Genomic DNA, 26,507 nt, shown 5'->3' with positions numbered 1-26,507 from the left:
CTTACTATATAAAGCAGGCAGACAGGCATTGAGGCATTCAGTTACTGTTAAATTGAATGTTAGAATGGGCAAAACAAGTGACCTAAGCAACTTGGACCGTGGAATGATCATCGGTGCCTTGCGTGCCGGATCTAGTGTCTCAGAAACGACCACCCTCCTGGGCTTTTCAAGCATGACAGTGTCCACAGTTAACTGAGAATGAAGCGACACAAACAAATCTAAGACTGGGCTAGAAATGCTCCTCCACTCTTTTTAAAAAGTCCTTCACCTGTATACCTTCTTAAGGATTGCTCTCCTGCATAATTGGATCAGTGGTAAAATGCAAAGTGTGTCTGCCTCCTATGTCAACCCTGAATGTTTTGTAACGAGAGAAGGTAGGTTGAAGGTGATCCAGTTGGGTTTGAACTGGAGTAGGAGGGAATGCGAGAGAGGGATTCGAGAGTGGGGCAAAGGTCGAGAGGGGAAGGCTTGTGGAAGAGGTAGATGAATTGATACAAATGGATTGGGTGAGGGCAGCTGAGTTTGAGTTTTATGGTGGTGTTGTCTTAGGTTGAGGTAGTTAGAGAGAAAGAGATGGAGGGAAAGGCTGAGACAAAGTAAAAATCTTACACTGACTGTACGGCCCTTGGTGTGTTTTTCAGATCAAACCAGACTTTCTTGAATATCCCTGAATTTCCCTGAACATTAATTTGGAGAGAATTTGTGCAGACATGTATGTATGGCACTTTCAATGGAGAGTTAGAGTTTCACTGTTGTGTAGTTTTTTATGCTTAACTCTTTTGTCTATTGTAACTTATAGAAAAGCTTAAGGGGGGCTTGAATCAATGATCCTGCGGTGCAGGAGCGATCATTAAACAACCTGTATCACAAAGCCATTCGGGCTCAGGTAGAGGTAGTAGCACTCATATATGCCACGCTGGTGCATTTGTTTATCACAGAATGTCATACAAATGGTACATTAAAATGGAATTGTACTGGCTTATTGAGGGGACACGGTTGTTTTAGAAAGTTAGGCAGAAAAAAGTTATCCCACTCCTTTATATAGAGTTGTGTGACTGGATTGTATCACTGTAGATCAAATGTATTACTGAAAACAGGTGTTTTTAAATTGAATACTAATTGCCCTATTCATCACCATGGATCCTTAAACCTTTAAACCTGATGTTAACAAATTAGACCCAATGTGGCGCTAAGTAATCGGGATTTAAGAAACAATACAATAGTCATCAAATTTGGGGTGGGGTGTAGGCCTATTTGTAGTAGCCTACAACACCAGTCATTAGTAGGACTGACAAAGTGGAGTCGGGGAGGGGGTGAGTGGGTTAGGCATAGGGGCGTGGTAATCTCCGCGGCGCCACTTTAAAAAAAACAGTCGCGTTGATATGTCAATCTTGACGCGACCCAGACAGACCTCCACCCGGGCTTTCCCGTGAGAGCCGCATCACTATTGGCTGAGAGCCGCCATCCCTTTGAGACTGGAGGCCGCATTGGCTGGGGCTCGGTGAGACACTCACGCGCAAGATAGCTACTCTCTTTTGTTATTGTACCGAGCGCGAGGAGAGGTTTGGGGGAGCTAGCAGGATGCACGAGCGGAGACAGAGAGGCTGATATCGATAGGGATAGAAACAGATATCCCAGGAGGGGAGGAAGGGAATTCGGAATACTAGCTACCTCAGTGCAACACATTCACCACTACTTCTCTTCTAATCCCTCAATACACTCTGGTTGACGTGTAAGTATAGTCAATTCATCAAATTATGCGGTTTCTCGTCACGCGAGCTCTAATCTCCAAGCAGACCAAATACAGTAAGAGACCGAGGGGGAGATTTCTGGACCAGACTGGCAAAATAGCTTGATTACTCGCTAGTTTTATCAACCAGACATATGTCTGGGGAGTGTGTCTGTCTGTCTTCGGTTTTATGATGTGCTTGTTTTAGCTGCTTTTATTTCGAATGATTTGGTCCAGCAGTGATTTCACTGGCTGCATGATTGTGTAGTCTGCGCTGTCGATGTTTTTTCGAAAAGGTAGTTGATATGACATTTTGCCCTCTATCTTCTCAACGTCTAATGTTCTATTCAAAGATGCTACTAGATGTAGCACTGTAATTAGTTACACTGTAGTTCCTGCTTTCGGGTGATTCGATTGATACGACGTTGCAAGCGTTTTATCATCCCTACCGGGATTTCTTAAAATGTTGACTGTAGCCTAGACTTGGTGACGCGATATGACCAAATATGGTGTGGCAGTGTTTGCTTCTCCGCGGAAGATCCTGGAAAAGGGAATGTATGCCTTGAAAATTGGTCAGATTGAGATATAATAATGCATTATAAGGGTCACCCAAGAAGGTCACACCAACAATGCTGTGTTTTAGTTGTAGCATATTTATTTGTCATGTAAGGATCCTTTCCATTCCCTGAGATTAGCCCATAGTCATGTGCAGAAACCGACACATACATTCACCTGCCAGTTTATTAGGTACACCCATCTAGTACCGGGTTGGACCCCCCTTTGCCTCCAGGACAGCATTAATTATTTGGGGCATGAATTCTACAAGGTGTCACAAACATTTCACAGGGATGTTGGTCCACGCTAATGTGATGGCATCACACAGTTGTTGCAGATTGGACGGCAGCACATTCATGCTGCCAACAGCCCGTTCCATCTCATCCCAGATGCTCTATTGGGTTTGGTCAGCAACAATGTTCAGATGCACTGTGGCGTTCAGTCGTTGCTCAATTGGTCTCAAGGGACCTAACGTGTGCCAGGAAAACATTACCCACAACAGTATACCACCGCCAACAGCCTGTACTGTTGACATCAGGCAGTATGGGGCCATAGACTCATGCTGCTTACGCCAAATCCTGATTCTGTCATCAGCATGACGCAACAGCAATTGGGATTTGTCGGATCAGCCAATGTTATTCCACTTCTCAATTGTCCAGTGTTGGTGATCGTGTGCTCACTGGAGCCTCTTCTTGTTTTTAGATGCTTCTAGTGTAACGTGATGTGGTCACTTGCTGCAATAACCCATCCGTGACAAGGATCGACGAGTTGTGCGTTCTGATATGCCGTTCTGCACACCACTGTTGTACTACACAGTTATTTATCTGTTTGTGGCCTGCCTGTTAACTTACACAATTCTTGCCATTCTTCTTTGACCTCTCTCGTCAACGAGCTGTTTTCGCCCACTGGACTGCCGCTGACTGGATGGTTATTATCATTTTTTCACCGTTTATTGGTAAACCCTAGACATTGTCATGGGTGAAAAACCCAGGAGGGCGTCCGTTTCTGAGATACTGGATCCGGTGCACCTGGCACCGACAATCATACCACTTTCAAAGCCACATAAGTCACTTGTTTTGCTCGTTCTAATGGTCAATCAAACAGTAACTGGATGCCTGTCTGCCTGCATTATATAGCAAGCCACAGCCACATGACTCATTGTCTGTAGGAGCAATCCACATTTGTGAACGGGGTGGTGTAGCTAATAGACTGTCCAGTGAGTGTACATCTTCAGTTGGCAAATCTTATTTGTGCAGTAGGGGCCTATATATTGTAAGCATTGCTGGATCGGTAATGTTATTGGCAGAATCAGCTGTTTTATGAGGGACATGTCAGAATGCTCCCTACTTGCTACATAACAGCAGACTCTGTAGTGTAGGCCATACTATTATGTTATAATAGCTTTACTACTAGGGTCTAAAGATGCACATTAAATGTAACCCCATCCGCATGCTATACATTTAGGCCTATAAGTGGACCTTAACCGTGCTCTTGCTCATGTTGTTATTAAAATATTACATTTTAATAAAATATTACCTTCAAAATAGGTGAAGCCCTGAGAGAGTACTGTAGGCCTACAGGAATAGTGTGTAGAACAGAATTGCAATCATTCATTAATTAGTTGTTGAAGTGATAATTTGCTAGTTATATATCTATTAATTGTGAGGTAGGCCCTAGTTTAGTACACATCTATCATATACCCACAGAATGACATCTCTACTCCAGACTATCATTCTTTTCTCAGAATGCCCTTATTGTTGGTCACCTGTTGCATGGATTCACGTCTGAATTCTTGAATTTCGATTTATGATTTAGAGCCTGTCTAAAGCTTGGTTTATAGTCAGCCTGAGGACAGGTTGATCGACAGTCGTTAGACCTACTGTAAACCATCGTAGCTTTCTTATCAGCTGAGTCTTTTCCCAAATCCTCTCTTTTCATAATATCATAATATCTCTATTGGAGCATTGATTTCACAGTAACACTGGCTTAGTCCAATATAACCCCCTGCCCCTCGATATTTATCGGATTGGTTCAGTGTAAGAGGACAGACACACCAGGCTTTTTGATGGTGACATGCACCATTCCCTATGACTGCTTTGAAAAAAGGACTATCAAAGGAATGCTATCCTGCTCTCGATAAGCTTTAGACTACAACACCAACTCAGTAGGCCCGGCATATACAGTATATCCTGAATAACGAAGACACACATCACTTGCTATAAGTAGGACTTGCTGTTTTTTGACGTGACTCACGTTACGGTGACTGAGTTTGTCTTTTTATGGCTGTTCTACGTTGAAGAAGCTGTGTCAATGAATTTCCTGAGTATACACACACTGGTAGCCTGTGACTTTCTCCCACAGCTTGAGGCCATGTTGTTGTGCGAGGATGTTTCCAAACTGACAGATATTAAGATAATGAGAGGAGGGAGAACATGGAGTCACTTCCAGTCAGCTTAGCCACGTAGATGTTAACAGGTTATGATAGATACGTCATTGCAGAATTATTTTAGCTCTTGCACGTATTAACAGAGCAAGGCTGCAGTTTTGCCATGGATTTCCTAATAGTGACATTTTGGGGTTATTGGCCTAACAATAGAGAAATTGGCTTACGTAATATGAAGAGTAAGTGCAGATAGTACCACCCTATTTCACTCAGTTTTGAAGCGTTTTTTTTCTCTCTCTTTCATTTTGTGCCTCCTGAACCCGACCCTGGTAGTGGAGGTATGTTGGTTAGTGGGTGTGGGGGGCTCAATTTAATTCAATTCACATTGCACTAGTAGCACAAACATGTTTTCCACTTCTGTCAAATGAAACTGTAGAATGGTTAAAGGCAGGCTTTTTTAAAGTACCAGGTAGATTCCCCTCACAGGCAGGTGACTCCAGGCGAGGCTAGGGTTGCCAAGTTGGATCAAGCTCAGTCTGGGAGATTATAGTTGTTAGCATGTATTTTGTGCATAAGAGTGCATTATCCATGGCTCATGATATATTATAAATTGTGATTATAATGCATTATGAATAGTGTATTCATAGGAAGCCTTTTAACATTTTTCACATCTCAGTCAACGACATTACTATAATCTCCCAAAATAGCTTTATACCCCAAGATTCAATTCTTGGAGACTCTCTGGTCGAGACCAGCCGGGAGGGTTGGCAATGGCAACCTGTCCAGGGGCAGCAGCTTGTAAGCAAAGACACTGCATCAGAATCAACATTGAAGAAGCACATTTTATTGAATGCAACCCTGGGACTCTTTTCAGAGGAGATGGAGAGAAGCCAGTTGGAACGCTTAAATTAATTTGGTGATACTGAGTGTTATCCGCTGCTGACTAACAATGCCAGTAAAGAATGATGACACACACACAAGCAAGTCATAACAACTCAAAGCACAAGCCTTGATACACAACTTCACTCCCTTTTGTGTGTGTGTGACTGTGTGAGCCAATGGTGTGCACTCACGTCTGTGCTCATGAATGCAGTATGTATGGGTTATGAATGGGTTATTAAGTCCTTATGTGGGACACTATTTTCAATTGTATGCTATAACAGTATCACAATGTTGTCATAAACATAACATAACTGAATGGCAAGTGTCAAGACAGTGTCAGTTTGCATGCAGCTGAACCTTTATGACAAGCGCTATGACATATGTTGAGGGTTATCATTATGCCAACCACTGACCTCTCCGTTCCTTCCTCCCTCCCTCTGCAGGATCATGTCGGTGAATGCCCCCAGCAGCAATGACGCCTGCCTGAGCATTGTGCACAGCCTCATGTGCCACCGGCAGGGCGGCGAGAATGAGGGCTTCGCCAAGCGCGCCATCGAGAGCCTGGTGAAGAAGCTGAAGGAGAAGAAGGACGAGCTGGACTCGCTCATCACCGCCATCACCACCAATGGAGTGCACCCCAGCAAGTGTGTCACCATCCAGAGGACCCTAGACGGTCGCCTGCAAGTGGGTCATAAAGTAGTAAAAAGAGAGGGACACAATGAAAATATTGCCCCAAGTCTTTCTCTGTGATATAGGTCTGTGCAGTGTATACATGCACTACTTACATGTCTCAGTGTGCTATAGATGACCCATCTGTAGGTGTCCATATATAATTTATAATACAGACATTTTTATAGTGCAAAAGTATTGTCCAAAGTCTATAGTATAAATGATTTATTGTGTATTCATTCATGTATATGGACACCTGCAGATGGGTCACCTATAGCATACAGAGAGACACCTATAGCACAGTTAAGAGCATTGGACCAGTAACCGAAAGGTCTCTGGTTTGAATCCCAGAGCCAACTAGGTGAGAAATGTGCCGATGTGCCCTTGAGGAATGCACGTAACCCTGATTGATCATGTACGTCATCTACTAAATGACTCAAATGCGCATGTAATGTCACAGAGAAAGACTTAGGGCATCATTTTCATAGTGCAAGAGCATTGTGAAAAGTGCCAGAAATAGCGTAAACCTCGTAGTCTTGCAGTGTGATTTAATTAGACAACTGTGCGATATGAGGAGGCGATTATTTGACTACAATTTAGTAAACGGAGAAATACATTGACAACTTTTGAATGTCATGCCACATCATATGTTGCCTACTGTGAAACCTCTCAATACGTTGTTCCTTGCAGCTGTTGCCCTGGTTTTCTCTTTTGAGAGTTGGGCCCAGGTTTCTGTCAAGCACTTGCTGTCAAACACATGTGGGAGGTATTGTACTGAAAGACATAAGAAATGTTTAATGACGATAGGCTACATGGAATGTATAAATCTTTTGCCTCGATACAGCTAAATGCTAAACTCTTTCATAGATTTTCCCTGGAAACAGTGTTGGCTAATGCTACAAGGCAATAGTCAAATGAGGAGTTGCTAGTTTATGCGGATGCTATGAGGTTTCAGTGACTTAAGCCTGGCTAATGGTGGCTAATGCTGCAAATTTACTAGGCAGCAGACTGTACTCACTGAGGCTAACACTATAGAGTTACTGACAGCTGAAGATCTCACTGCTTATAGTAAATGCTAAACGTGTTAGCCAACAGCCAGGTTTTGCTTATGGGGCTAGTGCTATAGTAGTGAAACAAAGGGATACTTGCTAATAGTAGCTAACACCTCAGAATTGCTAAGGAGAATCCTATATCCAATGTTGGTTGAGGGTGTTTGGTTATTGGTGATGATAAAAAAAAATATGAAACTTGTGTTTAACAGTTGAAGCCTGAATAATGGTGGCCAGTACAACAGTCAAGTTTTGCATGTCAAGAGAGAGAACGTTTTAGGGAGTTCCCAGTGAACCCCCACCCATCCCCCTGAAGAGGGAGGGGGAGAAAGAGCGGGAGGGAGTGGAGGGCTGGAGGGGCTGTTAGAGTTGTTTTGTCTGAGACACAGGAAAGGGACCGGGCTAATCTGAGGCCGTCTGTTTTGAGTGTGTGTATATATACTGTATGTATGTGTGCGCGCGGTGGATCTAGAGAGAGGGAATTAATTCAATACGCCCTGGCAGAATAAATCCTAACTGCTGAGTGAAGACATGTCTCACCTTCTGTGACCTTCTCCCCAACAAGAGGGGGAGGGAGAGAGCGAGAGAGAGGGGGGGGGGGCTGTATAGACATAGCTGTAGACTAGATCAGGCTTCAAATGTCTAAGGACTTTGCTCACAGTCACATGTAGATCCATATCCTCTCTTTCTGTCACCCACTCTCCCGTTCTGTCTCGCTTTCTCTCTCTCTTTCCATCACACAAACATGCATGCATGAATGCACGCAGGCACACACGCAAACACATTAAATACTGTACAAACTCACTCTCCACCCCTATTTTCACACATAATCTCCCTGCTTCCAGAATGCTCCAGGTACAGTCAAAACAGTATTGACACCAGCAGATGTATGAGCAGAGCAAAAGTGACATCATTACATACTACATTAGACTTAGTGCAGATTGCAAATTATATATTGACTCTTGGAGGTGGCCTGAAAAGTTCTCTATCAAAACAATTATAAACTGGGTGGTTTGAACCATGAATGCTGATTGGGTGACAGCCGTGGTACATCAGACCGGGTATGACAAAACATTTGTTTTTCCTACTCTAATTACGTTGGTAACCAGTTTATAATAGCAATAAGGCACCTTGGGGGTTTGTGGTATGTAGCCAATATACCACAGCTAAGGGCTGTGGCCAGGCACTCCGCTTTGCATCGTGCATAATAACAGCCCTTAGCCATGGTATATTGGCCATATACCACACCCACCAAGCCTTATTGCTTAATTAGACTACCATGGGAGTGCTCACGGTAATATACACTACCGTTCATAAGTTTGGGGTCACGCAGAAAGAGGACAAGTACATTAGAGTGTCTAGTTTGAGAAACAGACGCCACAAGTCCTCAACTGGCAGCTTCATTAAATAGTACCAGCAAAACACCAGCCTCAACGTCAACAGTGAAGAGGCGACTCCGGGATGCTGGCCTTCTAGGCAGAGTTGCAAAGAAAACGCCTTATCTCACACTGGCCAATAAAAAGAAAAGATTAAGGTGGGCAAAAGAACACAGACACTGGACAGAGGAACTCTGCCTAGAATGCCAGCATCCCGGAGTCTTCACTGTTGACGTTAAGATTGGTGTTTTGCTGGTCCTATTTAATGAAGCTGCCAGTTGAGGACTTGTGAGGCGTCTGTTTATCAAACTAGACACTTTAATGTACTTGTCCTCTTGCTCAGTTGTGCACCGGGGCCTCCCACTCCTATTTCTATTCAGGTTAGAGCCAGTTTGCGCTGTACTGTGAAGGGACATCTTCAGTTTCTTGGCAATTTCTCGCATGGAATAGCCTTAATTTCTCAGATGGAATAGCCTTAATTTTTGAGCCCACAAATGCTGATGCTCCAGATACTCAACTAGTCTGAAGAAGGAAAGTTGTATTGCTTCTTTAATCAGAACAACAGTTTTCAGCTGTGCTAACATAATTGTAAAGGGTTTTTTAATGATCAATTTGCATTTTAAAATTATTAACTTGGATTAGCTAACACAACGTGCCATTGGAACATACAGTTGAAGTCGGAAGTTTACATACTAATTAGCCAAATACATTTAAACTAAGTTTTCCACAATTCCTGAAATTTAATCGTAGTAAAAATTCCCTGTTTTAGGTCAGTTAGAATCACCACTTTATTTTGAGAATGTGAAATGTCAGAATAATAGTAGAGAGAATGATTTATTTCAGCTTTTATTTCTTTCATCACATTCCCAGTGGGTCAGAAGTTTACATACACTCAATTAGTATTTTGTAGCATTGCCTTTAAATTGTTTAACTTGGGTCAAACGTTTCGGGTAGCCTTCCACAAGCTTCCCACAATAAGTTGGGTGAATGTTGGCCCATTCCTCCTGACAGAGCTGGTGTAACGGTGTCAGGTTTTTAGGCCTCCTTACCCACACACACTTTTTCAGTTCTTCCCCCAATTTTTTTTATAGGATTGAGGTCAGGGCTTTGTGATGGCCACTCTAATACGTTGACTGTTGTCCTTATTTTGCCACAACTTTGGAAGTATGCTTGGGGTCATTGTCCATTTGGAAGACCCATTTGCAACCAAGCTTTAACTTCCTGACTGATATCTTGATGTTGCTTCAATATTTCCACATAATTTTCCCACCTCATGATGCCATCTATTTTGTGAAGTGCCCCAGTCCCTCCTGCAGCAAAGCACCCCCACAACATGATCCTGCCACCCAGTGTTTCACGGTTGGGATGGTGTTCTTCGGCTTGCAAACCTCCCATTTTTTCCTCCAAACATAACGATAGTCATTATGGCCAAACAGTTCTATTTTTGTTTCATCAGACCAGAAGACATTTCTCCAAAAAGTACTTTCTTTGTCCCCCATGTGGGGTTGCAAACCGTAGTCTGGATTTTTTATGGCTGTTTTGGAGCAGTGGATTCTTCCTTATTGAGCGGTCTTTCAGGTTATGTCGATATTGGACTCGTTTTACTGTGGATATAGATACTTTTGTACCCGTTTCCTCCAGCATCTTCATAAGGTCCTTTGCTCCTTGTTCTGGGGTAGATTTGAGTACATTCAAGAGACAGAACGAGTCTCCTTCCTGAGCGGTATGGCTGCTGCGTGGTCCCATGGTGTTTGTACTTGCATACCATTGTTTGTACAGATGAACGTGGTACCTTCAGGCGTTTGGAAATTGCTCCCAAGGATGAGCCAGACTTGTGGAGGTCTTGGCTGATTTCTTTTGATTTTCCCATGATGTCAAGTAAAGAGGCACTGAGTTTGAAGGTAGGCCTTGAAATACACATCCACATGTACACCTCCAATTGACTCAAATGATGTCAATTAGCCTATCAGAGGCTTCAAAATCCATGACATAATTTTCTGGAATTTTCCAAGCTGTTTAAAGGCACAGTCAAATTAGTGTATGCAAACTTCTGACCCACTAGAATTGTGATACAGTGAATTATAAGTGAAATAATCTGTCTGTAAACAATTGTTGGAAAAATGAATTGTCATGCACAAAGTAGATGTCCTAACCGACTTGCCAAAACTATAGTTTGTTAACAAGAAATGTGTGGTTGAAAAACAAGTTTTAATGACTCCAACCTAAGTGTATGTAAACGTCTTAATTCAACTGTATATTTCACTGGTCTTTCCCAAAGCCAACACTTCCTTTGGCCGTCTTTCCTTCCAGTTTTCTGCTGCCAATGACTGGAACAAATTGCAAATATCACTGAAGCTGGCATCTTATATCTCCCTCTCTAACTTTAAGCATCAGCTGTCAGAGCAGCTTACCGATCATTATACCTGTACACAGCCAATCTGTAATTAGCACACCCAACTACCTACCTCATCCCCATATTGTTATTTATCCTCTTGCTCTTTTGCACCTCAGTATCTCTACTTGCACATCTTCATCTGCACATCTATCACTCCAGTGTTAATGCTAAATTGTAAATATTTCGCCTCTATGGCCTATTTATTGCCTTACCTCCTTACTCCTTACTTCTACATTTGCACACACTGTACATAGATTTTTCTATTGTGTTATTGACTGTACGTTTGTTAATGTGTAACTCTGGGTTGTTTTTCTCGCACTGATTTTCTTTATCTTAGCCAGGTCGCAGTTGTAAATGAGAACTTGTTCTCAATCTGCCTACATGGTTAACTAAAGGTAAAATAAAAAAGCAGCCAACAAGTGCTTTGCATATCTGGGAAATCTTTCAAGTCTGTTGGAAAAGCATTCCAGGTGAAGCTGGTTGAGAGAATGCCAACCATGTGCAAAGCTGTCATCAAGGCAAAGGGAGCCTACTTTGATGAATCTAAAATCTAACATATATTGTTAACTTTGTACTTTGTTCGCTGTTTGAAAAGATGAATCAGGTTAATTACAACTGGGGTTGGAGCGAAACCTACAGCAGGGTAGTTCTCCAGTAACAGGGTTGGAGACCCCTGCCCTAGATCCTACCCCACTTCCCCCTTCAAAGTAGGAGGATGCATATGCAAATAAAAGATGACTGGTCATTGGTAAGAATAATCAGATTGTGATGTCATGATGTGGGCAAAAAACTCCATCCCATCTGAAAAGGCTTAAATTCAAGGCATAAAAAAATGACATTATCATAATTTCAACCTTATAGTGTAGAAATATAATTTTAAAAAGTAAAATCACATTTTGACTGCACAGCCTCTTAAAATTCTAACCCAGTTAAGAGATTTAAGATAAACCCATATACTAATTTTGACTGAATAGGGCCATGTATCTCTATGTATCTCTAACACTTTTTCGCCCACCCTCTCTCTCTCACCCCCTCTCTTTCTCTCCCCCCCACCCTCTCTCACCCCCTCTCTTTCACCCCCTCTCTTTCTCTCGCCCCCCACCCTCTCTCACCCCCTCTCTCCCTCACCAACTCTCTTTCTCTCACCCCCCACCCTCTCTCACACCCCCTCTCTCTCACCCCCTCTCTTTCTCTCGCCCCCCACCCTCTCTCTCACCCCCTCTCTTTCTCTCTCTCCCCCTCTCTTTCTCTCGTCCCCCCACCCTCTCTCACCCCCTCTCTTTCTCTCACCCCCCCACTCTCTCTCTCTCACCCCCTCTCTTTCTCTCCCCCTATCAACCTTTTTTTCTTTATCTCCAGGTTGCAGGGAGGAAAGGCTTCCCCCATGTGATTTACGCTCGACTATGGCGCTGGCCAGACCTGCACAAGAATGAGCTAAAGCACGTCAAATTCTGCCAATACGCTTTCGACCTCAAATATGACAATGTGTGTGTCAACCCCTACCACTACGAGAGAGTGGTTTCTCCCGGCATTGGTAGGTCTGCTCAACAGCTTAAAGGGACAGTTCACCACATATCGCGTAATGTCTAATGGTACAGGTGTTTATGATATGTAAATACTATGTTTCCTGTCATAACATTCCAAAAATTAAAATCCGCAGAAAAACAATATGCACATTTTCCCACTAGAGATGTTTCAGTCAAATTGACTTTCTGTGGATAAAAAACTGTGCGTGATGATGTAATGCACCAAACATTTAAAAAAAAAGTTTCCATCGCATTTTCAGTACTATTGATGGTTTTCTCCCAAAGAAGTTGCGTAATAGTAATCTAATGTGCCTGCTCGGGTCTTGGTACATGTGCTCTAGCCATCAGCTCGCAGATACAGTCACGGTTAGGTTACCTACATGATGAGATTATTATGGATAAGGGCAAGATTTTAGATTTGTCAAACGGCAGCCAAGCATCGATCATAATGTAACCAGAATTAGACCCTGAATATTTATTGGAAAAGCGCATCAACCTCATCAACGTGTACTTTCACCTCCCTGTGAAGTTCATCATCACTTATTTCATGTGTTGCCTAACAAACTGCAAGCTTTCCCGAGTCGTATTGGGAAGACCAACCAACATCATTGCGTGACTCCCAAGTTTACTTTGATATGATGGTTATTATATCAAGGCGTTTTCACTGCCATTTCTCACGAAATACATTTTACTGACACAGAAAGATTTTTGCTGTTTCCGTCAGGCCTGTCATGACATTTTTATCCAACATGTACTTTACTCACATAAAATGGTTTACGTGAATGATAGTTTGACTTCACCACAATGTAACTTAACTACAAATGATAAGCATTCTCTGTCTCTTATTCTCTCCTTTCTTTCTTTGCCCCTCTTTCTTTTGTTCTCTTTCAAAGTTGGTCTCAGTCTTCAAAATACAGGTGAGTGTCTTATCACAGCACGAACGAACTTACTGCAGGCATGTTAAGTATAACAGTATTATACTTTGCTGATGGTATCAGATGACCAAACATTCCTCTTTCCTTTCATTCCTATACCCTTCTCACACTACTGAGCCTAGCTGCACTGCACTGGTCTGGTTAAGCATCCACCATAGTTGCTGGAAAGGACAATGTGAAAAAAAAGATATCCAAGCCAGTACTCAACGGTTCGACTTGGCACAATAGTGTGAAAAGAGTACTATTGAGGTTCGCTCGTGCCTCACTGGCCTGGATGCCAGACTGTTTCTGCATTAATCAATTCTTTATAGTTTCCTAGACAAAAATGACTTGCATTCATTACAAAGCATTTAACTTAATGTTTTATAATTGCTTAAATGCGTTCACAATGCATTTCACACAGGTGGTAATACTGTAAAACAGGTTTTAAACCTGTTAATACAGATGGCTAATTCATTGCACACACACGGTTCATGTTATTCTTATGCTAAAATGTTTATTCTACTGAGCCATTTACTTCATGGTCGTATTATCATCTTTAATTATTTCTTATTATAGTTGCATTGACGAGATGGAACCTGCAAGTTAGCATTTCGTTGGACGGTGTATACCATGTGTATCCCCTACATACGCCTAATAAAACTTGAAACTAATGACAATGTTATACCATGTTGTTGGTAGCCCTCTCCCTCTCTCCTCTAGGTCCCCCTGGGAGGTTGATCAAAGAGGAGTACATTCATGACTGTATCCAGATGGATATGCCACTAGGCATGTCCCCATCGGACCACCCCCACCCAGGGGCGCTTAAGCTACCGCCTCCCGACCACTACGGCCAGCCCCTCCCGCCTCTGCAGCTCCCGCCGGAACCGCAGTGCGCACCTCCGCCCATCACCCTCTACCCCAACATGCCCCTCTCGCCCACAGGTAAAACCGATAGTTGTTTAATGAATGGAGGGAGTTATACGCACATCCAACATAATAACAGAAACTAGACAAAAATCAGTTCCAATACATAGAGAAAAATTGAATATCCGCTCCTGTTTTGCTGCTCCCTAAGGTGATATTTTAATAAAGCTTAGGGGATTGTTTGGTAGGTGTCACCAAAGATGTCCACAAGGGTTATATTTTTGTTTCTAAGGGTGTTACTACGTAATCCCGTTATCTGACATTTGTTTATCGACTTCTGCCTACCTATTGATATTGAAAACAACCTGGTAGCTCTTCTTGTGTGTCTCTCTCTCTGTCTCTCTGTCTCTCTTTCTGTCTTCCTCTTTCTCTAGTGCCCGGCTCTATGCTGACTCTCCAGGGAGGTCACAGTGAGGGGCTCCTACAGATCGCCTCTCCGCAGGGTCAGGTCATGACCCCTATAACCCCCACGCCGCCCCCCTCCACCCCAACACACGGGCTACCACATGGGCCACCACACACCCCCCAGCCACCCCAGCTCCCGTCTGGTCAGAATGGATACAACAGCTCCAAACACACACAGACACAGGCTGCGTTCCACAGTTAGTACTGCCATATGGTTCTCACACACACACACACACACACACACACACACACACACACACACACACACACACACACACACACACACACACACACACACACACACACACACACACACACACACACACACACACACACACACACACACACACACACACACACACACACACACAAACACTCAGGGAGCAATACACAATTCATTTCAATGGCATGATGGATCATCATATTTAGAAAGTGTAAAAATAAATCAAAATATTAGTAAAAATGCTAAATGATTGTTTGCTAGATTGATGTGCATGTTGTTAACTTGTATTTATTTTGGGGGAATTCAGCAACTTGGACAGGCAGCAGCACAGCATCCTACACTCCTGTAGGACCCCAACAACAGAATGGGCGTGGCCACCAACAGCCTCCTCTCCACCATCCAACCCACTTCTGTAAGTTAGGCAGTTACAGTAAGTTATAGTATGCAAGCCCAAAGTGTGTCCGTATGTCTTCTAAGGTGTTTAAAAAATATATATTGTTTGGAAAAGTTAGGGCTGGGTGTTATAGCCAAAATATCATATCTTGGTATTTTTTACATTTTGGACAGTATTTTATGTTGGATAAAAATATAATAAAAGTTTAAATAATAAAAGTTTAAATTTGCTTTCTGAGTAGTGTGTGACCATAGGGTGGCAACACATATATTCGAAGTGATTTCAATGGGTCTTTCTCCATTTTGATTGTTTTATACTGTTCAATTCAACTTCAACCAAAAACAATTGATACATTTTTGCATTTCCTGCACTCATTTGGGATAATTTCTGCACTGCCACAAAGGGCTGCATGATATAAGTAAACAATCTAGGCCTTATTTTTTCACCAAATGTTGAAATTGCGATTTGACTGGCATTTAGAGCAAAACACTTTGGTGAACTGTTGGAATCATTGAAATAGAAGGATTATTAAAATTATATTGTTAAAATATAATAGTGGGCACTTTGAATACAGTGTTTCACATGACAACAAATGAAAATGCCAGGGAGGAGTTATTGTGACAGGGTAGGAACCAAAGTGTTGTTAAGTGTTTCCTAGGGGACCCTATACTCTTTGGTAACATTTCATGTTTTCTCATAGCTACTTCATGTAGCTAACATATTCATGCTTCGCATATTCTTCTTTGATTTAGAAGATATTGTTGACTCAATAAATGTGTTTGTTAGGTAGCTAGCTAACTAAGTTGACTGAGAACATATTCTCATTTACAGCAACAACCTGGGGAATAGTTACAGGGGAGAGAAAGGGGGATGAATGAGCCATTTAGAAGCTGGGGATAATTTTATGGCCAGATTGGGAATTCAGCCAAGATACCAGTGTTAACACCCTTACTCTTACGATAAGTGCCATGGGATCTTTAGTGACCACATTGAGTCAGGACACCTCTGAAAGACAGCACCATACACAGGGCAATGTCCCCAATCACTGCCCTGGGGCATTGAGATATTTTTTTAGACCAAAAGAAAGGAATGCCTCCTACTGGCCCTCCAACATCACTTCTAGCAGCATTTGGTCTCCCATCCAGGGACCGACCAGGACCAACCCTACTTAGCTTCAGAGGCAACCGTGCAGTGGGATGAAGGGTGGTATGCTGATTAGCAGTAAAAACCCAAATGACTCCAGGCATCAATAACGTAATCGTAAAATATGGTACACCGCCCAGCCCTAGGAATAGTGTATGTTTGGTATGTTTGGTAACCTGTGTCGTAATCTACATCTTTTATTTGTTCACCTTTTAGGGTCTCAGCATCATGGCTCGGCTTCATTTCCTCCCCCTGTGTCCAATCATCCAGGTAAGACAACACATACACACGGTCGGGAGGTATTCAGACCTGTTGAATCATTTTGTTACGTTATAGCCTTATTCTGAAATTGATTTAAATAAATCTATTCCCTCATCAATCTACACACAATACCGCTTAATGACAAAGCGAAAACCGTTTTTTGATTTTTTTTGCAAATGTATTAAAAGTAATAAACAGAAATACCTTATTTACATAAGTATTCAGACCCTTTGCTATAAGCCTCGAAATTGAGCTCAGGTGCATCCTGTTTCCATTGATCATCCTTGAGATGTTTCTACAACTTGATTGGAGTCCACCTGTGGTAAATGGAATTAATTGGACATGATTTGGAAAGGAACACACCTGTCTATATAAGGTCCCACAATTGACAGTGCATGTCAGAGCAAAAACCAAGCCATGAGGTCGAAGGAATTGTTAATAAAGCTCAGAGACAGGATTGTGTCGATGCACAGATCTGGGGAAAGGTACAAAAAATGTCTGCAGCAATGAAGGTCCCCAAGAACACATTGGCCTCCATCATTCTTAAATGGAAGAAGTTTGGAACCACCAAGACTCTTCCTAAAGCTGGCTGCCCACGCCAAACTGAGCGATCGGGGGATATGGGTCTTGGTCAGGGTGGTGACCAAAAACCTGATGGTCCCTCTGACAGAGCTCCAGAGTTCCTCTGTAAGGTTGGGAGAACCTTCCGGAAGGACAACCATCTCTGCAGCACTCCACCAATCAAGCCTTTTTGGTGGAGTGGACAAACAGAATCCACTTCTCAGTAAAAAGGCACATGACAGCTGGCTTGGAGTTTGCTAAAAGCACCTAAAGGACTCTCAGACCATGAGAAACAAGATTCTCTGGTACGATGAAACCAAGATTGAACTATTTGGCTTGAATGCCAAGCGTCACATCTGGAGGAAACCTGGCACCATCCCTATGGTGAAGTATGGTGATGGCAGCATCATCTGTGGGAATGTTTTTCAGAGGCAGGGACTGGGAGACTAGATCGAGGATCAGGATCGAGGGGAAGATGAACGGAGTAAAGTACAGAGAGATCCCTGATGAAACCTTGCTCCAGAACGCTCAGGACCTCAGACTAGGGGGCAGCTTCACCTTCTAACAAACAGGACAACGAACCTAAGCACACAACCAAGACAACACAGGAGTGGCTTCGGGAGAACCCTCAAACATCTCTGGAGAGACCTGAAAATAGCTATGCAGCGATGCTCCCCATTCAACCTGACAGAGCTTGAGGGGAACTGCAGAGAAGAATGGGAGAAACTCTCCAAATACAGGTGTGCCAAGCTTGTAGCGTCATACACAAGAAACCTCAAGACTGTAATCACTGTCAAAGGTGCTTCAACAAAGTACTGATTAAAGGGTAAGAATGCTTATGTAAATGTGATAATTCATTTTTACATTTTTTTGTAAATTTGCAAACATTTCTAAAAACCTGTTTTTGCTTTGTCATTTGGGGTATTGTGTGTAGACTGACAAGGGGAAAAAACAATTTAATACATTTTAGAATAAGGCTATAACTTAACAAAATGTATAAAAAGTCAAGGGGTTGAATTCTTTCCAAATGCACTGTATGTATATGTATAGATGCACAAACATTCTGCTATCCACATCTTTGTCTGTGTGCAGGACCAGAGTTCTGGTGCTCCATCTCCTACTTTGAGATGGATGTCCAGGTGGGGGAGATGTTCAAGGTGCCGGCCAGCTGCCCGGTGGTGACGGTGGACGGCTACGTGGACCCATCAGGGGGCGACCGCTTCTGTCTGGGCCAGCTCAGCAACGTCCACCGCACCGACTCCAGCGAAAGAGCCAGGTCTGTGCTCCTCTAATGCCATCTCTATATCAATGAGCATGCTAGTTCTTACCTTGCCACAAATATCTATTTTGTATGTTTTTATATGTGTCTGTGTTCTTTTGGCTCAGAAATGTTGATTGGTACATCTATGCCTTTTTGCAAACTATGAATAGGTGTATATCTCTCGTTCATAATCATGCCATGCCTTGTCTCTATCTGTTTGTACCAGTGACAGAAGGCCCACTCTAGCAAAATGCAACTTATTTTATTGACTGAAATATAACACTTTAATACAACTTATATTCACTTGTACTCATCATCTTCATCTCTCCCTCTCTCTCACAGGTTGCACATAGGTAAAGGAGTGCAGCTGGAGTGTCGTGGCGAGGGAGATGTGTGGATGCGCTGTATGAGCGACCATGCCGTGTTCGTGCAGAGCTACTACCTGGACCGAGAGGCAGGCAGAGCACCAGGCGACGCAGTACACAAGATCTACCCCGGCGCCTACATCAAGGTGAGGAACACAATGACTTTCGTCTGTTCTCTTTGCAGTTGTTTGACCTCTTGATATCCTCTTCCTATTGGAATTTCACTGGACACTGATGACTCTCTGTAGGTGTTCTGACATCAGACTGTTCTCTCCCCTGTAGGTGTTTGACCTGAGACAGTGTCACAGGCAGATGCAGCAGCAAGCAGCTACAGCACAGGCAGCAGCAGCAGCTCAGGCTGCTGCCGTGGCCGGCAACATCCCCGGGCCAGGCAGTGTTGGAGGCATTGCCCCTGCAGTCAGTAAGTACAATGTACAGTGTATGAGATATGCACAGCCTTAGTGTCTTTTATTTACATTTTTCCATTAGGCTATTGTGAATTTATAACCTCTGTTGAATGACAATGGGTCCAAGTATTGACCCCTGTGGGACACCACTGACTATACCAAACATTAGGAACACCTTCCTAATATGGAGTTGCACCCGCACTCCTTTTGTCCCATTTAACAGCCTCAATTAGTCGGGGCATGGACTCTACAAGCTGTCAAAAGCATTCCACAAGAATGCCGTCCCATGTTGACCCCAATGCTTCCCACAGTTTGGTTAAATTGGCTGAATGCCCTTCGGGTGGTGGACCATTCTTTATACACAAGGGAAACTGTTGAGTGTGAAAAACCCATCAGCGTTGCAGTTCTTGAGAAACCGGTGAGCCTGGCACCTACTACCATACCCCGTTCAAAGGCACTTAAAACTTTTGTCTTGCCCGTTCACCCTTTGAATGGCACACATACACAATCCATGTCTCAATTGTTTCAATGCTTAAAAATCCTTCTTTAACCTGTCTCCTCCCCTTCATCTAGTCTGATTTGAAGTGGATTTAACAAGTGACATCAATAAGGGATCATAGCTTTCACCTGGATTTACCTGGTCAGTCTATCTCTTAATGTTTGTATACTCAGTGTATACCTCATAGGGATGGGCATGATTATTAAAATATTTCAATATCCAAACAGTTAGTGTTTGATTACTTGAGAGAGTATGCATTTTTTTAATACAAAATATATAGATTCATTTTAACTATGAAGGCTTTCTCAATTAAATACGATTATATGTGACATTGCTACACAGAAGGATATACCATGACATTTTCAATTCTTAATTTTATAAAACTTTTGAATGTAGTTTTTATGACGTGCGCCATAAAAAGGCATACCTTATAGCCATACAGGTGACAAGTGTAACTTGTTGTTGGCTCTACAGTCAGAGGCTCCATGTGTATCAAGTGAAGTGGGAGATTTATAACCAATGCAAAATGGAATTACAATTATGGAATTACGTTGACTAAATGAGAAGGCTACAATGATCAACCAACAGGTAGGCTGTTGTTTAATATGAATGAAGATCAGCTCAGCAAAATAGCCTCAGTTAGCCTTGCTACATTAGCTAGCTGGCTGGCTAACTTAGCAGGCTACAGTAGCTAGCTAGATTCTTTACATTGATTTGATGCAGTCAAAACAGGCACTACCAGATGGATTGATAGGAACCTATGAAAGCAATAAGTTTTTCTATCCAGCGCTAGTCGGTTTGGCTACTTTTCTCTCTCCCTCTCCCTCTGTGCCACACAGATTGTCACACACACCAGCCCCTGCTCCTCTTCCGCTCCCCCACCCTACTGCTGAAACAAGCATGCACTTTAAAAAGGTGCTATCTAGAACCTAAAAGGGTTCTTTGGCTGTCCCCATAGGAGAACCATTTGCAGAACGCTATTGGGTTCCATGTTGAACACTTTCCCCAGAGGGTTTTACATGGAACCCAAAAGAGTTCTACCTGGAACCAAAAAGGGTTATCCTATGTGGACAGCCGAAGAACCCTTTTGGAAACCTTTTTTCTAAGAGTGTAGCGTAGCGCACCGGCTCCCTCCCGAGTCATGCGAGCAACTCCCCATTGAAGTAAAAAATATATAAGGGTTTTCTTAAAAAAACATGTATTTCAACTATTATTCTAATAGTGAAATCCTTTCAAATGCCTATCCCTGATACCTCACTTCCTCTTTCTTCCAGGTCTTTCTGCTGCAGCGGGGATAGGTGTAGATGATCTCCGGAGGCTGTGTATTTTGCGGCTTAGCTTTGTGAAGGGTTGGGGGCCCGACTACCCCCGGCAGAGCATCAAACATACCCCCTGTTGGGTGGAGGTACACCTGCACCGGGCTCTGCAGCTGCTGGATGAGGTACTACACACCATGCCCTTGGCTGACCCAGGACCCGCTAACTGAGTGGAAGGAAAGATGACCAGTTAAAAATCCATACTGGGTTAAAACGTACAATCATACACACACTGATTTCCCCCCTCTTGATGATACATATAGACCGATACATGCAGATAGAACCACATACAGGCACATGCATGTTTTCTTTCTATTTAACGCACACAATCTAGAGCCACACAAAGCCCTACAAAGGCTAACATCAATCTCTCCGTCACACACAGACACACACTTAAGCAGCCAACAATCACTGCACACTTCTTAACACCTTGTACGGTCTCCCACATGGCCATGCAACCACTAACCAAACCACATGTCTGTTGGCATGCAGACATAAAGCTACTGATGTCCTTAACATACTTTCAATATTTTGTGAACATTCATTGTTTTTGCACAGCTCCCACATGCTAAACACGAACACTATAAAGCAGCCCAGACCCCTGAATTACCTTTCATAGAGGTTCTTTATTATAGTATAATCAGGTAACTTTAGTGAATATGTCTACTGAGTAATTTATGTTTATTCATCTTCTGTTCTCTACATAAATGGATATGCACTGTAGAAATCTAGGGATGTGTTTCAGAGATGTGTAACATGATATACTTTGGTACTCCTCAAATGCACACACAATCCACACTTTCTTATTTCCTGCTTATACACACACACACACACACACACACACACACACACACACACACACACACACACACACACACACACACACACACAGGTCAGAAATCCAGAGATGACCCAAACCCAGGAGGATTAAAGAACTTGATCCAAATAACTCATTAATAAAATGACCTGGTCACACACACATCTCACACAAAAAAAAATCAGATGTGGATTCTAAGGTTAACCGAGAAGATTTACAGAGTTTTTGGCAAATCCAGACCAAAACTTGGGTCACAGAACCAAAATGGCTTGGGACCTTGGAAGAACACCAGAGTGATGGAACCAGCGTTCTAATGAACCTAGCCAGCCAACCTTTTGTCATATCTGTGCTTGTGTTGTGTTCTCCTGTGTGTGGATCTCAAATCACATAGTTAGTCATTGTCAACATTGTTAGCCCTGTAATAGTACAGGGCACCTTTCTCAAGCTAATTTATTTTCTTACCAAAAGATGGAGAGAAAAAAGCCCAAAAATGTCAGCTTTAAAAGTGGTGTTTGTATTTGTGATGAAGCAGTACAGTGTATGTAACCAAACAGTTTGCCATATGGTGGAACTCACCAAAGCCAGAATACCTCATGATAATACCTCATGTAAACCCACAGTTTGTCTTTCAGCCAAAACCTCAGACTCTCAGCATTTTCTCCTCTTGTAAGTTCCCCCTTACAGCCTCATATCACATTATGCCTGTATCACCAAATCAATATAAAATGGAATATGGAGTGGACCCTCAATGGAGCCTTGGGGAACACCAAGACACAATCCAGGCTGTAATACAGTAGTTGCTCAGATTTCAAATCTTAAATCCCGTGACTCGTGGGAATAATATTTTGAGTAGAGACCCAACACAACGTTTTCAAATGTCATTAATAGGATGTCCCACTTTTGGATAGAATGATTCATTCTCAGTCAATTTAAGTTAGTCCAGAATAATATCACTTATACAGTGACTTAGGTCACTTTTGATAAACATAAAATGTATCTTCACTTTTTTGCATTCATTTAAATCAGGTACCCTAGTGTTGGTAACAATCAACCTGAAGCCTACTGAATTGAAGTTATGACTGATGTTCTAACATTGATGTGTGATACGATATGAAAGCTAATCATATAAGACGTAACACATTTTCTACAGTAGTAGAAAGTAGGCTTGGCTTCATGATTTTGGGTTGAAGTGCCTGGACTGAATGCAAAACATCACCCAATCCAGGGACAGGAACATGAGTGCTTTTATTTGCTCCTTCCTGTGCTCTGGTGCATTTGATACCTGTGCCTTTCCGTTCTCCTAATCAAGCTGTTTAGGAATGTACTTCAGACGCCAGGGTTTATGTCATTCTTAAGTGGGGCCTCTCCAAAGCATGACTATTTACTCCTCCAGTCAGAGTGGGATTTCTACTAAGCCTACATGTTGGCAACAATGGTCAAGGTCAAAAAGGTGTTCTCGCTGTTTTGGGAGAATCTAAATAGCTCTTTTAAAATCTGTAGTTGAAAGAGTCTATTCAACGATTCTATTCAACAATTTTAGTGGTAGTTTATTCAGTAATACTAGATATTTTGTTGAAAGAGAAGCCTCACTGCAGAGTTGAAAAAGGTGGCTCCGGTTATGTTGAAGATAGAAGTAAGCCTCCATGTAATTGTTGTCATTTAACACAACTGCTTTAAAGTGAACAGCCATTTATACTCACTGTTTGTGATTAGTGCCTTTAGTTTTAGTCAAAGTAGATGATACACCTCACACTGGATTGTAACACACAAACTACACTTTGTCTTCCTTTGTAGATATACAGTACCATTATATACTGGTTGTCATCTCGATAGTTTTATCCCTTCTGTTGAGTGTGTTGGTTGGGGAGGAATGAAAAATAACATAGATCAAGTGTTTGTACATGCCACTGAGTTTTGCTGATCAATTCGGGCAGTAAAGCAATAAGAAGTGAAAGTGTTGAGCTCAACAGCCCCTGAGTTAGATTGAGACCGACATCTAGTGGTTCCCTCAGGTACTGTGTTACAGCCCCATTGTAGGTATTATTACATACCACTTTATTATTGTATCAGGCTGGTATTGGATTAATACTGTTTGACAGTTATACCCCAAATATCCATATAGCCATTGTTGTGTTGTTTAGCCTTACTGAACAATTATGTTACTAAGGTGTCTAATATGAATTGGAAAACTTGCTGCCCCTAGAAACTGCCCATGCACTCCACACACGTTTGTCACAGTTGATTTCATTATTTGTCACTTGGGCTCAGCATGTGTCTGGGAGTGTTATGTATTCAGGGATGAAGAGAGGTTTAAAACTATTGTTGCTCCATCTATGGCTCTGCTTATCGTAGTGCTATATCTCCCATCAACCAGTGCTTTAACCATTGAGACTAGGGTTGCAAAGCTACCGGTAGTTTTCCAAAGTTACCAGAATCTTCAGTAATTTAGGTAATTAACAGAAAGTCTGTGGCAATTTATCTTAACTTTGGTAATTTATACTTGAATGACTTAAAAAAAATGTATTCATAAATAGTATTCATTTTTTTAAACCTGTGTCCATATTGTCCATGAGTTTGTAGTAGATAGACCATATAATTAAACAGGAAATATCCTAATTAATGAAAAAGCATCTAATCAACAAAGCCATTATTTTGATTTAACTCTGCAACTCTTCCAACTATTGACTTTTTCACAACTGCCACCGATTTGATGCCAAAACATTGACAACAAATACATATTGACATAGTAAAAATTAAACAAGTCTATTTCATGCTGAAACCATAATACTAAATATCAGTGGTATTCACTAAGTTGATGGTTTATATTTAGGATAATGTTTTACAGCTTTGGCATTCTATTTGATATTTTACCTGTGATAAAGCCACACAGAGTGCCAGAGGTAATTACGAGGTACCAAAAAGGGCCACTAGATGTATTTTGATAGATTACAGAAAATTCTTGAAAGATACCAACATTCTGGTAGTTTACTGGTAAACTTTGAAAGTTTCCAGTAATATACCCTCCCTTTGCAACCCTAATTGAGACCCATGTCATGTTCCTCTGCATTTGACCACATTCAAACTGATACCTGTCACCAAAGAGAACGTGAGTGAGATGATGGTCACTCAACAGGAATCATACATCATTCCATACATAAATTATCTATTTAGTTTTAAAACAGAAAATATAATAGACAATATGTTATCAAGTGTGAAATTACTCAATTTGGCTATTTTATGGTATTGTTATTTCTATTATTGTTGTAATTGTAATTATTTTATTGTAAAAAGACATGCTGCTCTTGTAATGTTGACTGTACACCAAAGTGAAATAAAAATACAGCATTGTCATTTTAATACAAACTTTTTTTTGTCTTTTTGACACTGTTTGACTTTTCATGTTAATTTAGTTCCAGTATTCAAGTCCTTAGGGTACAAATTCTGAAATGTTCATCTACAGTGGGAAACATTTGGAAGAGGAAACTGCTCTGAGGCAGAGTTAAAGTTTCTGATAAAAGGAACGTTGCCCCAAGGCAGAGTGAAGGTTTCTGCTAATGTTGCATAGTATGTATGCAAGGCTTCTCCTACAACACATTTAAAGTATGAGGTTTGAATTTCCTTTATACAATAGTCATAAGTGTGTCATATGATCTTCATACCCTTATAAAAGCGGTTTAAGATTGTGATGGATGTTATTCCACAGTTAGTGTAACACTGTTAACCATGTCATTGCATTGTTATATTGGCTTTGCAGCCACTCCAATAATTGTTCTTATCTCACAGAGCCAGACAAATGTCTCTGAATTTACCATAAAAGTAATGTAAAGTCTGGCAGGTGAGATTAGCGTTTCCCAAACAAATAGAATTAGTCGTCTCTTCTCACAGTCGCTGTATCTCCGCCACACAGCAGCTTTGAGGAGAGACGATTATTCTAGTGGCTATAGGTCTTGCTACTGCACAGGTTGAATGCTGGAGGACATACTTTCTCTATCATATAGTGCCTTCGGGAAAGTATTCATACCCGTTGACTTGACATTTTGTTGTTACAGCCTCATCTCTCTACCCCACACATACATTACATTTTATCATTAAGGTCCCTCTGTTGAGCAGTGAATTTCAAACACAGTTTTAACCACAAAGACCAGGGAGGTTTTCCAATGTCTTGCAAAAAAAATAAAAAGTCAAAGCAGATATTGGATATCCCTTTGAGCATGGTGAAGTTATTAATTACACTTTGGATGGTGTATCAATACACCCAGTCAGTACAAAGATACAGGTGTCCTTCCTAACTCAGTTGCCGGAGAGGAAGGAAACAGGTCAGGGATTTCACAATGAGGCCAATGGTGACTTTAAAACAGTTATAGAGTTTAACTGAGGATGGATTAATCACATTGTAGTTATTACTCCACAATACTAACCAAATGGACAGAGTGAAAAGAAGAAAGCCTGT

General features: G+C 41.9%; 1 protein-coding gene across 5 annotated transcripts; it reads left to right on the top strand.

The window, feature by feature from the left end:
- Window positions 1-1,445: 1,445 nt before the first annotated feature.
- On the top strand, window positions 1,446-25,414 carry LOC124043467 (mothers against decapentaplegic homolog 4-like). 5 transcript variants are annotated; one of them, XM_046362084.1, is made up of 12 exons: window positions 1,446-1,732; window positions 5,993-6,233; window positions 12,398-12,572; window positions 13,458-13,481; window positions 14,181-14,423; window positions 14,780-14,953; window positions 15,341-15,463; window positions 16,787-16,840; window positions 18,485-18,668; window positions 18,996-19,164; window positions 19,301-19,439; window positions 21,199-25,414. In XM_046362084.1, exons 2-12 carry the CDS (start codon window positions 5,997-5,999, stop codon window positions 21,408-21,410), a joined length of 1,734 nt encoding a protein of 577 aa, XP_046218040.1. In that variant the 5' UTR covers window positions 1,446-1,732; window positions 5,993-5,996; the 3' UTR covers window positions 21,411-25,414. The 5 variants fall into 5 exon arrangements, with proteins under 5 accessions (XP_046218040.1, XP_046218039.1, XP_046218041.1 ...); XM_046362083.1 differs by having other exon boundaries at window positions 1,447-1,732; window positions 14,202-14,423; window positions 14,780-15,007; window positions 15,341-15,445; XM_046362085.1 differs by having other exon boundaries at window positions 1,447-1,732; window positions 15,341-15,445.
- Window positions 25,415-26,507: the final 1,093 nt, after the last annotated feature.

Source organism: Oncorhynchus gorbuscha, linkage group LG09 (genome assembly GCF_021184085.1).
Source record: "Oncorhynchus gorbuscha isolate QuinsamMale2020 ecotype Even-year linkage group LG09, OgorEven_v1.0, whole genome shotgun sequence".
Taxonomy (NCBI): domain Eukaryota; kingdom Metazoa; phylum Chordata; class Actinopteri; order Salmoniformes; family Salmonidae; genus Oncorhynchus; species Oncorhynchus gorbuscha.
The sequence above is the reverse complement of the archived record's forward strand: the minus strand, read 5'-3'. Positions and strand labels throughout refer to the sequence as shown.

Bases quoted from the DNA above. Each gene is read 5' to 3' on its own strand.
- LOC124043467 (XM_046362081.1), top strand. From the start codon at position 5,997: ATGTCGGTGAATGCCCCCAGCAGCAATGACGCCTGCCTGAGCATTGTG. The intron at 18,669-18,995 runs GTCTGTGCTCCT...TCTCTCTCACAG, and splicing joins GACTCCAGCGAAAGAGCCAG to GTTGCACATAGGTAAAGGAG. The intron at 19,440-21,198 runs GTAAGTACAATG...TCTTTCTTCCAG, and splicing joins AGGCATTGCCCCTGCAGTCA to GTCTTTCTGCTGCAGCGGGG.